The 14,419-nt window shown below is 43.9% G+C and overlaps 1 protein-coding gene across 3 annotated transcripts; it reads left to right on the top strand.

Moving 5' to 3' along the window:
* The first annotated feature begins 847 nt into the window (after positions 1 to 847).
* Positions 848 to 14,419, top strand: mphosph9 (M-phase phosphoprotein 9). Of its 3 annotated transcripts, none has more exons than XM_029515811.1 (24): positions 848 to 961; positions 1,884 to 2,155; positions 2,511 to 2,658; positions 4,534 to 4,623; positions 4,708 to 5,216; positions 5,315 to 5,477; positions 5,560 to 5,632; positions 6,014 to 6,117; positions 6,669 to 6,785; positions 7,613 to 8,073; positions 8,359 to 8,508; positions 8,826 to 8,913; positions 9,015 to 9,230; positions 9,339 to 9,386; positions 9,488 to 9,552; positions 9,854 to 9,955; positions 10,086 to 10,301; positions 10,368 to 10,531; positions 11,066 to 11,317; positions 11,482 to 11,602; positions 11,713 to 11,804; positions 12,183 to 12,376; positions 12,686 to 12,754; positions 13,507 to 14,419. In XM_029515811.1, the coding sequence occupies exons 2-24, from the start codon at positions 1,920 to 1,922 to the stop codon at positions 13,606 to 13,608; spliced, it is 3,780 nt and encodes a 1,259-aa protein (XP_029371671.1). In that variant the 5' UTR covers positions 848 to 961; positions 1,884 to 1,919; the 3' UTR covers positions 13,609 to 14,419. The 3 variants fall into 3 exon arrangements, with proteins under 3 accessions (XP_029371671.1, XP_029371670.1, XP_029371672.1); XM_029515810.1 differs by having other exon boundaries at positions 10,368 to 10,535; positions 11,046 to 11,317; XM_029515812.1 differs by lacking the exons at positions 11,713 to 11,804; positions 12,183 to 12,376; positions 12,686 to 12,754; positions 13,507 to 14,419 and having other exon boundaries at positions 11,482 to 11,702.

Below are 14,419 nucleotides of genomic sequence, written 5' to 3'. Positions count from 1 at the left end.
AAGCAATCTGAGCTGCTGTACAGTGCATTTAAGTCATCAGCATTTCTCCAGCCTGTTGTCCCACTGATGCTTTTGATAATCTGGCAAGATGGACAGCGTGCAGTTTGAAGTATGATCTGCTGGAGGCCGTGTGTGTTACCTGTGCTGAGGTGAGAGAGCATGAGTCAGGTTACTCTGGGTTGATGCAGGCTTCAAACAAGCCTGACATCCACTCAGGGCTGATTCACTGCTTCATTTGGTCAAATCCAAATGTGTGTGCTGCCTCGATGGCTCACCTGGTCAGCAGACCTCCATCCCCTCTAGTTTCCTGTAACTATAAAAAAGGCACAAATACCTTTAAAGGAATAAAAACAGCGACAATAAAATGTATAACTCTTTGAACTGCAGGCATCATAAATATCTATTATAAATTGAGTTGTCAGAAATCTCACAATAACATCAAAACAAGTTCTTAAATGTTTAATTTATTGCCTTTTTTAATCTTGGTGGGGGGAATGTGTCTTTTTTGTTAAAAAATTTACCAATCAAAACGAATCTGTGTTTTAAAATATAAAATAAAAAAATAAACAACGAATTTTGTTTTGTATAGGTTTCCTTTTATTTTGAAACTTTAAACTACCTTAAAACAGGATGTCTAACATTCTTTCACAATAAAACAAAAACAAACGGAAAAAAAACTCATAAACACATATGAAGTTTTTTTTTGTCCCAATGGACGTGAACGTCTCCTTCCTCCTCGCTCAGCCAATAGGAACACGGAGTGAAAGTGACGACCAATCAGCGCTCTCCATTTTAATCCCCTTCTGACCAATGGCGTCGCAGGCCGCGAACGTTACAACGGGCAGCAGCCAATCAGAGAGCAGAGACCAGAAAACCAGCGACCAGAAACCAGAAAGCAGAAACCAGCAAGCAGCTCGTCTCACCACGGAAATATGGATGAAATGAAGCTCCAGGTCACCGGGTAGGTCCGCCGTCTCCTAACGGGACACGGTGTCCGTTCTCCGGCTTCGCTCGTCGCATCGCCCGCTCCGCCCGCGCTGCGTTCACGAACCCGACTTAGCTCAACTTAGCTAGCGAGCTAGCCGTTTAAAATGCCCCGCAGCCGTCCCGTTAGCTCGGCGGGCTAACTGACCCGAGTCAGCGGACAACTCTAACCGGGACCAGCCTCCGGTGGGACCGGCCGACGGAGCAGCTGGTGCCGCTGAAGGTGGCGTTAGATCGGGGCTGGTGTTCGCTGTTGGCTGTCCGAGGCTGAGCTCCATCTCTGACACGTTAGCTGCAGCATCTTTACATTTTCCTGTCAGTCAGAGCTTCTTTGAACAAACAGGATTAAAAGTTAGGTGATGTCCGAAGGTGTTCATGAATTTTCTGGGTTCATCGTCTCCACCGAATCTGGCGTGATGAAAAAGTAAGAAAATAAATAAATAAATAAATAAATATGAATAACAGAAATAACACAGTCACATCTCAAAGGTCTCTTCAGTCTGATCTGGTTACTCTAAATCAGATATGACAAGCCAAGGTCCGGTGAGTTTCATGTTTTTTGTACTGGATGTCAGAGAAAGTCACAGTTAGAATAAAGGTTTCCTGGGTTGGTAGATCCAAATAAACTGGACTGCCTGCAGACCACAAAGTGATGCCTTCAAACGTCTGGATTTGTTAGTCTAACTTTCAGTGTGATGGGATGTGAAAACTGAAGTGACTTTGGAAACTCAGTCGCTGTAAAGCTGCTGGTATCTGAGCTTGGCACGTTCATTTAATGGCAATATTTCTCTCTGAAACGTTGTGGGGTTAAAGCTTCGGGAAGATGAATATGAAAATTCAGAACAGTGTGTGAGCTTGGTTTGCTGACTGCTCCGTGTTTCCTCCCTCCTTGTTTCCAGCTGTCAGACTGACCCCCTCTACGTGGGCCCATAAACATGTCCACAGATGACAGTATCTCTGAGGATGTGTCCAGCTCGGGGGCTTTGAGCCATTGCCATGTCAGTCCTGATGGGGATGGTGGTAAGGAGAGCGAGACCTCGCTGGTGTCCTCTGAGGGGACATCGGCCTCGGGGCTGGCTGTCTCAGAGGACCGACACACGGCCTCCAAAACAACAGGAGGCACTGTGGAGACCAGGCCCATGGACATCACACCAGCATGCAACAAGATCAGGTGCACTGAGTCGGAGCACGCTTGTACCTGGAAAGTAAAACGTGTAGAGAATGTTTGGTGTTTTTCATTAATAGAAAGAAAAATAATTTATTGTCTGCCATTTTTCAGCTAATTCTGATGATTTCAGCTCTAGAAGAGAATTAAAATCTTCTCCCACATATGAAATTCGTACATATTACATAATATGTTTATGTATTTATAATTAAGGATTGGTTTTGTTAAATACACTGTTTTCTGATGCTCATGGTTTTGTATAATGCTTTATATAACCCTGCAGCTGGGTCTCCGTATGTTCGCTGTATTGGACAAAGCTTCAGCACAGTATGTGATTTCATGTTGTATGATTTTCCTGCAGGAGTTTGTGTTTGAGCACAGAGGAAGCCTTTGAACAAGGGAAGAGCCTCCCATTCATCAACCCGAGCTCCCTTGAGACCCTGAGGGCTTTGGTGCAGGAGATCCAGAGCAGTGGAGAGACGGACCCTGAGATCTGGAAGGACTGCGAGGTGGGAAACGATCAGAGACGAGTTATCGTAGAACGAGAGCACACTGATGACGTGGAAAGTGGGGTTGGCTGCTGTGGCAGTTTGGCAGCTGGCACCCTCATTTCTGGGCTGTCACTTGTATTTTTTGTGCAGATCACACCTGACAGTAAGACACACACAGACACACACAAACCCCAGTGCTCCCCACAGCAGCACTCTGCAGCTGATCTTTTCAGACACAGGATGTGATTTGTAGGGAACAGACAACCCTGATGTGTCAAAACACAAAGGCACTTCACTGCAGAGTTCATCAGGCTTACATACCTCAGGAAAGCACTCTGCTCTCAGATTATTTAAATGACCATTAAGTAGGTTGTTTTATAGCAATATTATTATAATACAGCTACAGCTGCTTTGTCTGTCAGCTGTGAGTCTCCAATGGGAAATGAAGGGGTGCACAGCTGCTTCCCTCAACCCTCCACAAATACACACGTGCTGCAGAAACGTTCAGCAAAAGAATCCATTTCTGATAATTCAGCTTTTTTTCTTTATTTTTTATTAGACAGTCTGACAGAGAGGAGACGGGGGGGCTGACCTGATGATCCTCTAGTTCTGTGGGTGTTTTTTAATTCAGACAGTTGGCTTCATTAAACAAATCTGTTTTGGATTAGAGATTTCTAATTTCCATTTAGATTCCTCCTGGATGAAGGAGATTTTTGGGCCATGTATTTGCAGCAGAGACAAACTGGTGTAGAGATCATTTTGTCAAGATCTTAAAAAAACATGACTGTTTGGTAGAAGACTCACCAAATTAAGCTCATCATTATTATTTTATTTGTTTTCAGTTTTCAGTTTCAATATTTATGTAATATCCACAATATCTGTGAAATCTCCTCATTGCAAGGATGAACCAGCAAACAGGGCCCAGTACTGTCTGCCAAAGTGACAGCAATGTGATCTTTTTAAACTGTGTTGTGTGTCTCTATACAAAGACATGCTCACACATGCTGGGCTGCACACAGACCCTCATTACTACGGGCAAATGAAGAACCTCCCTTCCTGTTAAAGTATAAGTGGAACAGCAGAATGAAATTTAATTCAATCCAGTTGTGTTACAGTCCTGAACTTTTGACAGTGTCGGCTCATTGTGCACTCAAACTTCCAACACACAAACAAACACAACATAACACATATTGTATCAAACAATCCAATCCAGACCTGTTTTAAGATGCAGGACATCTCTGCTTTGAAAAATCATTTGTTATTCCTACAAAAATAAAAGCTGTCATTAAAAAAAAAAGAAAAACAATTTATGAATAATGAAAATATTAATTTAAAAAGTTTGACTACTGGACTTGTTTATTAAGTGTTTGTGCACCGAACCGTCAAGTTTCCACTTGACCCCAGTGTGAGTTTCAGGCTGATTTAAATGAGAGCGCTCTGGCATCCAAGTGAAGTAATAAGATGCAAAACAAATTTTTCAGCTGAGCAAGACTTAAAGATAAGGTTTAGTGCCGGGGGGAAATGTTATTACTTCTCCAGCTGCACGGTAAAAATCATACTGCTTTGGCAGATATTGCGATCCGTGATAAGATGATTGTTTGTGATTATTTTTCTCCTGTGTGTTGTTTTACATCTGTAGAACATGATTTAAAGAATGGAGTGTCTCCGTGTCTCCAACAATGCACAGTAATGTTGTGACACATTCTGCCTTTATCAAAGAAATGGTGATATCACTCGGCTGTGTTGTAATTTTATAAATGGTTCAGCAATAATTTCTTTCATATTACACGCACTGCTGTCCAAGTAAATGCTGTATGATTGCCTGTGTAACCTGCTGTGTTATCCTGCTCTGTTGAATGGGTCTTTGAGCAATGATTTCCTTTTCTGTGACAGGGCCGATGGCTGCATCTGTTTCAACTGGTTGAGAAGCAATACCAAGAGCAAATCCTCGCTCAGCAGGAACAATACCAGTGCCAAATTCAGGTGAGCTCGCATCGTCACCTGTCCTATCACATGAGCAGTTTTATTTATCCAGTAAAACAATGATACGCTTTTTTCCCCCCTCAGTTGATTCAGGATGAAATTAAGGCCCTGGTTCAGCTGCAGAACCGTCAGGCGAGCGTCCATCCACACGCAGAGTTCTCTCCAACTCCAGTGACCAAAACAGCTTCTGACACAAAAGACTATATTTTCCCGCTCATCTCCAGCAACTGCATCGTCCCCAAAAATGTGCCCAGTGACAATGACAGCCTGGCTGCTCCTGCCTTTACCCCTTTTAGCTCCCCATCACCGCCACTGCACAGATCAGAGACCGCCAACCAGGGGGAGGAGCGGGCGACCACAGTGCTCAGCAGTGGATACGGCACTCTGTCTGCCTGGGAAACAGGTCTGGAACCTGCTGGGTCTCCAGGGGAATACGAAGATGGCAGTCAGGGGAAGGAAAAGCACCAGTGGTCCAATAACTTCCAGGAAGCCACAGAGACAACCATGGTTGGATGCCAGCAGGATTTTTCTGAGGAGAGGACTCTTGGAGTGGAGGGACTTAACCCGTTAGTCTACCAGCAGAAAATCTCTGGGTATGTCTCAGTCGCTTATAATAACTTTTATAGGTTTAGTTTTAAATGTGATTGTTTGGAGTTATATTAATTTAGTATTGTTTCTGTTTTGTCTGCAGCACCAACCAGCCTTTGACCTCCTGGGCCCAGAGACAGAAACTCAGGCCCAAGAAGAGCAAAGCAGGACAAACTCTGTCCCAGATTCCACAGTACCAGGAGCTTCCACGGAGCCGCAGAGAAGCCCAAAGGCAAAACCTGGAGGGCCCAGAATCCCAGGACCAGGTATGACTCGCTCCTGCAGCTTATCACTTCCCTGCATCTGTAGTGTGTTTGGTCTAATCCGCTCATCTCTGTTGGGTTTCAGCATCAACCGGCCGGGCCGTCGTCCAGCACTCTTCCCCTGAGGAGGAGCGACAGCCTGATGTCTGAGGCATCAGGTAACAGACGAAACACACAGAACAATGAGGCGTGAACAGCTTAAAGAAATCACTGACAGCGTGACCATGATGTCATAAACAGTAGGACACATCATGCTTTTTATGGAAGGTGAAGCCCAGCTGCAGTTACAACAAGTGACAGTGAGGCGGCACTGTTTTATTTCATCAGAAGTCAGATTGGCACAATCACGTTCTTTTGTCTTTCAGCATGTAACAGTAGTTTTAAAGAGGTTAATTAGTAAAAGGACACATTTAGATTTATTGATATTTTTTTTTGACTCACATATTTTATTCATATTTCAATATCCAACACATTTTGAAGAGAATATAGCGGTAGTGAAATACTGCAGCATTAAATCACTGTGTTCTTCTGCGTGTCAGGCCTCACTTACTGGCGTCTTAATGAGACTGAGCTCTATCGGCCGCTACCAGACTGCTTCGACAGCGGCGCCTACCTCCTCCTGCAAGAGGCATCCATCAGTCTGGTGAGGAGATCACCACAGTTCTGAGACGTCTCACAGTCACTTCTGCCTCATCAGCCTAAGAGTTGTTTTTTTTCTCATCCAGAAATGAAACAAACCACAGAATCCGTTTAATGCAGCTGTATTTTTGAGAGTTTGCCTCCTACTTCAGACTTAACGTAAAGGTCTTTATGGACTGATGGTAGACCTCCATTTGATCTTTGATTATAAATCAGGTCTATCTTTATATTAATCCAGAGAAATGTGGCTTCAGAAACTGAGCCTTAAAGCCAACCATTAAAGTAAATTTTATTCCATGCAGAGTCCCACATAGAAATATTAAAAGATGTGATGGTGTTGTTTACACCCTGCACGCACTCAGACACATAGAAAACTGAGAACTAGAAGGACTAACGTGTCTACGTCTGAAACAAATCCAGGTTAAGGTCATAAACTCTGGGTTTTATTGTCACAGTCCTTCAAGTCCATCGTAAATGTTCAGATACAGATTAACTGATACATTTCAGAATCTGCCTGCTGCTTTGTGTTTAATGTTTTCTCTCCGTCTCTTGCAGACGCCGTCTCAGGAGCGTCAGCTGTCTCTGAGAGAGATATATCAGAACAAGCAACAAACAGACGGCCGACGTTCAGACTGCGAAGGCTCTGTTACGTCCACGCCTTCGTCACCACAGGTATTTTACTGTCACACCAAAAACTGAATCTGTGTATAAAACAGACGACAGATGATCTCACCAACATTTCAATGTCAAGATTTGAAGAAGTCACTGAATAATGTGACTTTTTTTTTTGTCTCTCAATAAAAAATGTATTTTATCAATGTTCATATTCCAGGGGATTACTGGACAACTACTTTGCTAATAAAAATTGAGACATTAGCAGAACCCAGACAATACGAAATCCAAATTTCAGATCCTCATTATCTCGTTTTCTAACTAACTGTTGAATTATTCATTATCGAAATGGCTTTAATCAGTAATAAGAAACGTGTGGACACAATTAATCTGCTGTATAAATTATTATTCATTTATGAATAATGCAAAGATTTTTAAAAAATCCCTTCTTCATCTTCCTAACCCAAGAACAGCATATCGTTTTCAGGTCGTCTGAACATTCATTCATCCCATTTGATGAGTTTGAAGGTCAGAGTTCAAGATCATAGTGACCTCCCAGAACATAGCTTGTGGCTCAGTGACACTTTGGCAGAGAGGTCAAGGTTCACTGTTAATACAGTGGCTCAGTGACACCTTTTTCAAATTAGGCCAACAAAATTATCAACGAAGAATTGATGAGATACTGGTGGTTAAAGGTCAATGGTTAAAAAAAATAAATAAATAAACAGGATTGTGATCTAAAACTGGTCTGAGTGTCTGTAATTATAGTTTTCCATAAATATATGTTCATATTCATGATCATTTTTATGTATTTGTCTACATAACTTTTCTGATGAATCCTTGTCCTTTGATGAGCCTCACCTGTTCCCTCCCTCTCTGTGCGTCAGGTGTTGACCTTGGATGCAGCAGCAAATGCACGTCATTCAGATCGTACCTCTGGCTTCACTTCACCTTCTCACTTCAGCAGCCCTTCGTTTGCCACGCAGCCCCACCTCTACCCCCGGGTTGGGACCCCCATGACCCCTGACAGCATGGTGGAGGGCAGTCCCAACCCCGGAGACACAGACTGCATCTCCGACACCTCCAGCGTTTCAGTTGCCGGACCTTCCTCGTCCCGGGTTCCAACCTTATGGGGGAACGCCTCCCAGGCAGCCCCGTCTACCTCCCAGGATAAGACCCAGCCCTGCTCCCACACAGCCAGTGCCCCCTTAGGCAGCGAGGAGGAGGGCAGTCACACCCACACCAGCACCCTGAAGCCCTGCCCCGCCTCTGGTGCGACTCTGCGGCCCACAGTCAGCCCACACATGGAGAGGGCTTCATCACACGAGGATCCTGTTGTTCTGTCTCTGTGAGTGGAGCACACAGGCTGCAGTTCTTTTAAAAAGTAAACCAAATCCAAATCATAAAAGCCTGGCAGCAGTTCCTCATTCGTGGTGATTTATGTGTAAAGAAATCAAACTGCTTTGTCTTTCATCTGACCAGCTTTTCTGCCTTTTTTTTTTTACCCCACCGTGGATCTAATTTATTCAGCGTTTTTGATGGTATTTAGTGTGTTATCTCATCAGCCACAATAGCAAATAGAAATCCTTCAACTTAAACAGGTTTGTTCTTCCTTTTTCTTGTTTTGCTTCAGACTGCGACAGAACCTGAGGGAGAAACACTCTCGACACGTGGCTGATCTGAAGGCCTATTATGAGTCTGAGATCCAGATCCTGAGAGAGAAACTCAAACTCAGAGATCTGCCCCGGGACTTAGAGAAGAGCAACCAGGCCCTCGCAGAGAGGTTTGTGTTCACTGAAAAGAAATACAAATCAAATCATACAAACTCAGCCTGACAGCTGAGCAAACTGGAGAATGTGAAACAAGGTTGAAAGCTCCAGAAGAAAAGTTTTGTTTTGCAGCAGTTTCAAGGAGTTTTTCCAGAACAATCACAGCAGCAGTACATGAAATAATCCACAAGAAAAATTGTGAAACATTACAGAAATAATACATGGTATCTACTTTGGGGTGGAAAAACGATCAGTAATTATATTTGTTTATTTGTGTCCGTTTTATTTCTTTGTATATACGTGTATTGATGTGATTTTTATCTACCCACAGGTGTAAACAACTGGAAAAGGCTCTGGCCGAGGCCACCAGTCGTATTCAAGGACTAGAGGCAGCAAACGCATCACTGGAGAAAAAAATGGTTCTGTAGTTCTATTTTCTTCATAATTAATTTCATTGAAGTAAAATCCAGAGGTGTAGTGAATGTAACCGTCATCCCGTCCCTTCCCTTTCGGTCGGCAGGCAGAGTGGCCGGAGCGCTATGCTGTCGCGGGTGCTACTGTGAAATCTTTGCAGCAGCGACTCGAGGAAAGCAAACGTTCGGGCAAAGAGAAGGACGCCCTGGCGGCACGTTTGAAGACCCGACTGCGGCAGCTGGAGGAGGAGGAGCAGAAAACCTGCAGGGAGGCCGACGAGAAGGAGGCGAGGAGGGAGAGAGAGTACAAGATGCTGCAGGACGTGAGTCTTTAACCACAGAAGAAGTGAAGAACAAACATAAACATACACTTTCGGTTTTCGTTGTGTGAAGAAGCTGATTGACTCCGTGGTGTTGTTTTGTTTCCTCAGCTGCTCGGAGAATACGACTCTCTGATGAAGGAGCACGAGGGAACGAAGGTAGCTGTTGTTTCACGGGGACTGGTTGTTTGATTACTATTAAAATGAGTTCAGTGACGACAATAAAAAGTCATTTTAATGTAAAATGTTTGTATTTACAGAACAACCTGCTGTCAGCAGAGAACAAACTGCTTGATGCCAACGATCAGATATCTGAACTGAAGAGGTGAGTGCTGCTTACTACACTGTCAGGACACTCTAACTTGGCTTTTGGGGCAACAGGAGGGGGCGTTAATCTAACAACCCTCTGATTAGGGGATGACCTCCTCCGTCATTTCTAATTTCAGGAATCTTGCTTTTTCCTTTAAGTTCTTGTTTGGGAAGTGGACCAAAACTCCGAGCTCTACATTCCTGTTTTCCTGCATTCTGTCTTATGGCCCTCGGGCAAAAGTCAGATTACACTGAAGTCTATGGGAAAACGTTCAAACGAAATCATTTGACCAACTGTGTGTGTCTGTGTGTGTCAGAGTAATCTCCAAACTGGAGTCTCAGGTGAAGCAGCTGGAGCATGAGAACCAGACCAGGGCCCGTTTTTCCTCCCACAGTAACACTCAACCTTCTGGGGCTGGGTAAGAGCTTGACTCCTGACGCCACTGTCACATTAAAGATTACAGTATTTCTGACTTCAACATCTTTCCCCCTTTCAGATCCTTATCCTGTTATTTTATCTGTGGATGTGTCATGTCAATGTGTCCACAGCCTCTTCCACCATCCTGACCTGCTGATGTCACCCAGTAAATCCAAAGTAGAGCCAGACGTCACCCGCAGGAAGTCTTCCTGTCCTGCATCCGACCAGAACAGTGGCAGAAAATCCCAGTTCTCCCAAACTAACCACAAGAAGTCCCTGTACGCGATGAATGATCAGTCACCAGGACCTGGGAGCTCCGTGGAGACCTCTTCAGTGGGCAGCTGGAGGTAAGTTATTAATATTATTGTTATCTTTGACTGAAGTTGGTGATTTATGGAGGTCTCGTTCTGCAGGTGTGCGTCTCCACCAGACTGCGAACAGTCTCCACCTCAGACCAAAAACCAGGAGCAGAGCCAGCGGGAACACGCCCGAAGAGAAGCGTCCTGTGCCCTGACGCCCATGATGAGGGCTCTGATAGAGCTGGAGGAGACCAGAGCCACCGAGAGCCGGGCCCCCTGTAAGATTTAATGAGTCTGTGGACCAGCAGGGTTAGGGTCTCCAGGACCAGGCTGTGCTCCTGCAACCACTGATGAAGTTTACTTCACAGGCCTCATAGTTTAAAAATCAAACAGCTTTAATCTGCAGTGGAAGTCAAGAAAAGGCTGGTTCTCATCCAATGAATATCTCTCAATAACGAATAACTGCTAAAGACATTTTAGAAATGCTTCATCAGCGGGTGAATTTATAAGTTCAGCTTCAGCAGCAGGAGAAGAAGGGAACAATGGGCACAATCAGTTTCTCAGTCTGGATCTCAGATCTTCTTGTGGAGTGACTGGGACCAAATCAGGAAACTATTGTGAGAGAGCAGACGGTTCAATCATTGTCAGGTTCAATGACAAAGCAACTTCCTCTAAAAATAGACTTTCCACTTCCGGACTAGTTAACCGTTCGTAATTCATCACAGGCAGATGAAACAATTAATCCAGGTATTGATTTGTCAGGAAGACTTTTGGACTTCGTGCTCTGAGTTTGAATCATTGTGTCTCTGCAGGGGTCGCCAATCAGAGGACCACTGTTGGATTTGTGGAGCGAAGACATAAAGAGGTGATTCAAGAACGAGGGGGGCTTCAGGCAGACAGAGAGGCAGTAAAACCTGGAGGAGCTGTGGCCGCAGCTGAGCGAGGAGGAGGACCAGAAAGAGCTGCGTCTCTCCTGAAGGCCCAGAGGAGTCTGTCCCCAGAGAGCCACAGATCCTCCTCACTGCCTCCTCCAGCACATCGAAACATACCCACAACAACCCCCAGTACGTACCCCCCCACACTGCAGCTCCTCACGTCAGAGAGGCTGAAACTGAGAGCTTTCTAAGTTTTACTGGATCTCTAATAACTCTGGAGGACACAGTTTCTAATTAAAGTTGTGTTGCTTATTGAATTTTTAATCACTGCTGTTCTCTTCACTTTCATCCAGCAAAGAGAGAGACTTTACTCATGCCTCTGTCTGCCAAGTCCAGTCCTAAACGCTGCCCCACAGAGAACTACTCCACCGCTTTTGGTCACCCGATGCCGAGAGAGGAGCATCTGATGAAGAGGTGGTTTTATCTGCTGCAGGGATCTGATCTGACCTGGTCTAAGACATCTCACACAGGAGGACACTGAGTTATGGTTGTTAAAGCCTAAAATCATGTTGTCTGTTCTGCAGGTTTGATGGACAAGTTGACCAGCGACGTCATTCGTTCCACAGCAGCAGTCCGAGGAAGAGACTCCAGTTCATGTCCACAGACAGAGACGACGGTGACACCTTCAGAATCTATTTGATTTCTCTCTTCTTTTTTTTTTCTCAGTTCAGTTAAAGTGAAGACAGCTCAGATGTTTTTGTATCAATATTAAGGTCAGAGCAGTGGAAATGATTCTTAACGATACCTCATATTGTTGTATTGTCTGCTGATCTTGGCTTATGGATAGAACGTTATCTGGGTCATTATTTAAAAGGATCTGCGTTCCTTGTTTTGGCACCAAACAGCCAAATTGTTCATACTGAGTTTACTTGGAAGGTGTTCCTAATATTTTGCCTTCCTTGTACATGTTAAAGGACGGCAGGTTTCAGTTCATTTGGTGTAAATGTCCCGTCAGGAAGAACTAAACCAGATTCTTTGTCTTCCTCTCCCTCAGACCTTCGTCAGCCGGACTCCTCCGGCACCCTGAACCCTGGAGGAAACTCCCAGCTGGGCTGGGAGGAGCCGGGACCAGCCGGATCGGACCTGCAGGACTCCATCGAGGACTCTGCTCCACTTTTCCTGGACAAACTCCACTCGCTGGCTGAGGCTGAGAAACTGTTTGATGAGCTGACGCAGGAGAAGCTGCAGGTGAGTGACACACACACACACACACACACGTCGGTTTATTTACTAACTCAGCTGAGGAAAGTTGCTGTATGTAGTGAAACAAGACCAAAGCTGCTCTGATCCTCCACCTGATCTCTGCTGGAACGTGGATTTCATTGTTTTTATTTTCATCCTCAATGATGTTTATTTTTAGTTGAGGTCAACGCTGATCCTGTAGGAAGGGCGTGCGCACACACACACACACACACACACACACACACACGGTTGTTTCATCAAAGTAATTATTTTAGTTAATCAATTGTTAAGTCTGTGTGTGTCTGTGTGTGTCAGATTGAGGCAGCTCTGAGCCGGATGCCTGGAGCCGGCAGTAGAGTGAGTCTGCAGACCCGGTTAGATGAGGTGAGAGCTTTCAGATATTGATCATGTTTATGTAATTTTTCTGTGTTGTTGTTCACGTCTCTTGTTCCAGCTTCTAACATGCAGATCCTCATTTTTCCTGCTGAGTGTATATTTACTCAGAACTGTTGCCTTTTACTTTAAATTTTATGAACAAAGTATTAAAACTCATTATAAAATGTTTTAGATGACCTTAAATTCAATTCAAGACCTCAAATGTAATAATAAGTCTTGAATTCTCTTAAGTTCAGATTGAATGTGTGTTTTTGTTTGTTTCTTTGGGTGTTTTTTTTTTTTTTTTAAGTCATGTCTCCGTCTTTTAGGCTTTTTATTTCCAGGTCAAGTGAGATCTATTTAAAAAGGTCTTGAACTTGTTTCTACTCTGATCGTTAATATTCTGAGTCTTCGCTTCACCCTTGACTAGATCTGGATTTGGGCCGTTGAGTTTTGCTTTTCTCAGCATCCCTATCTGTACAACCTTGGTTACCATAGTAACTGAGGATGGTAGCATCTCCATCTGGATGCTGTCAGTCATAAGAGAGGACCAACTGAACCTGGAGGAGTGAGTCCTGAGAACTGAATCAAAACATAAACAGGTTTCAGTCACACAGACGCTTTGTTAACCCGGAAGGGCTTGATGACCTGAAATGGAGTCAGAGAGGCTCACTAAGTAAAAAAAGCCGTGTTCGATCGTTTCTGATGGATAACTGAATGGACTGATCGATGTGAATGACTTCCTGCCTCTCTGTCCTCAGGTGGCCTTAGAGAATCGTCTGGAGAAGCTGAACCGCGAGCTGGGATCCATCCGCATGACCCTGAAGAGATTCCACGTCCTCCGCTCCTCTGCCAACATATAGCAATGTCTGTCTTTTTACATTTACGGTGTAGACGTTAGGACTTTTTCTACACAGCACTGATTGTCCTTCAGTCTCTCTGTGCCATGAGCTCATCTGTACAGCGCCTCCACGCCACCATTTTTATACATATTAATTATTACTCGGGGATATTTTTTATAAGTTGGAGAGATATTGCAATTTTTTGGAGTCTATTTTTAGTAACGCACAGATTTGTAAAGTCCTTTACTTTTTTTAGTCGCACAGAAATATTAAGACATTTTACTCGCCATATTCAGGTGTAGATTTTTAAATCAGCTGTGAATGATGAAAAAAGACTTTCCAGCAGAGACATTCATCCATTCTGAGGGAATCTCACTGCCATTTTTGTTCTTGTGTTAAAGGAAATTTGGCCTAAACTGTATTTATTTAAAATTTTTATACGTCAGAGATTCAGATGTTCATTTCTTTGGTTTTTTCTCTTCATTCTCAGCCAAATCATCAAACTTGAAGGAAATATTTGTTTACTTGAATCAAATCACCTTTTTTTTTTTTGTATGTTTTGTTTTCTTCTTGCTTTCTTACATTCCATCGCTGCTTGTCACTTTATTTTTTTATTCAATCTTCAACCTGCCGCAGGACTGAACCCTCCGGACTCAAACCACTTGTAAAATCCAAACCAGCACAGTTTCACACATTCTCTCCGTCATTCCTCCTCCTGACACTCTTGTGCATGGAGTTTTCTTGCATCGCTTCCTTTTGCTGCGCAGTTTTCCTACAATTCACTGGAACTATAACGTTGTTGTTGCACAATAAATTAAGCTTTTTTTGTATA

This window comes from Echeneis naucrates, chromosome 12 (genome assembly GCF_900963305.1).
Source record: "Echeneis naucrates chromosome 12, fEcheNa1.1, whole genome shotgun sequence".
Taxonomy (NCBI): domain Eukaryota; kingdom Metazoa; phylum Chordata; class Actinopteri; order Carangiformes; family Echeneidae; genus Echeneis; species Echeneis naucrates.
This window is presented reverse-complemented; position numbering and strand designations above follow the sequence as displayed.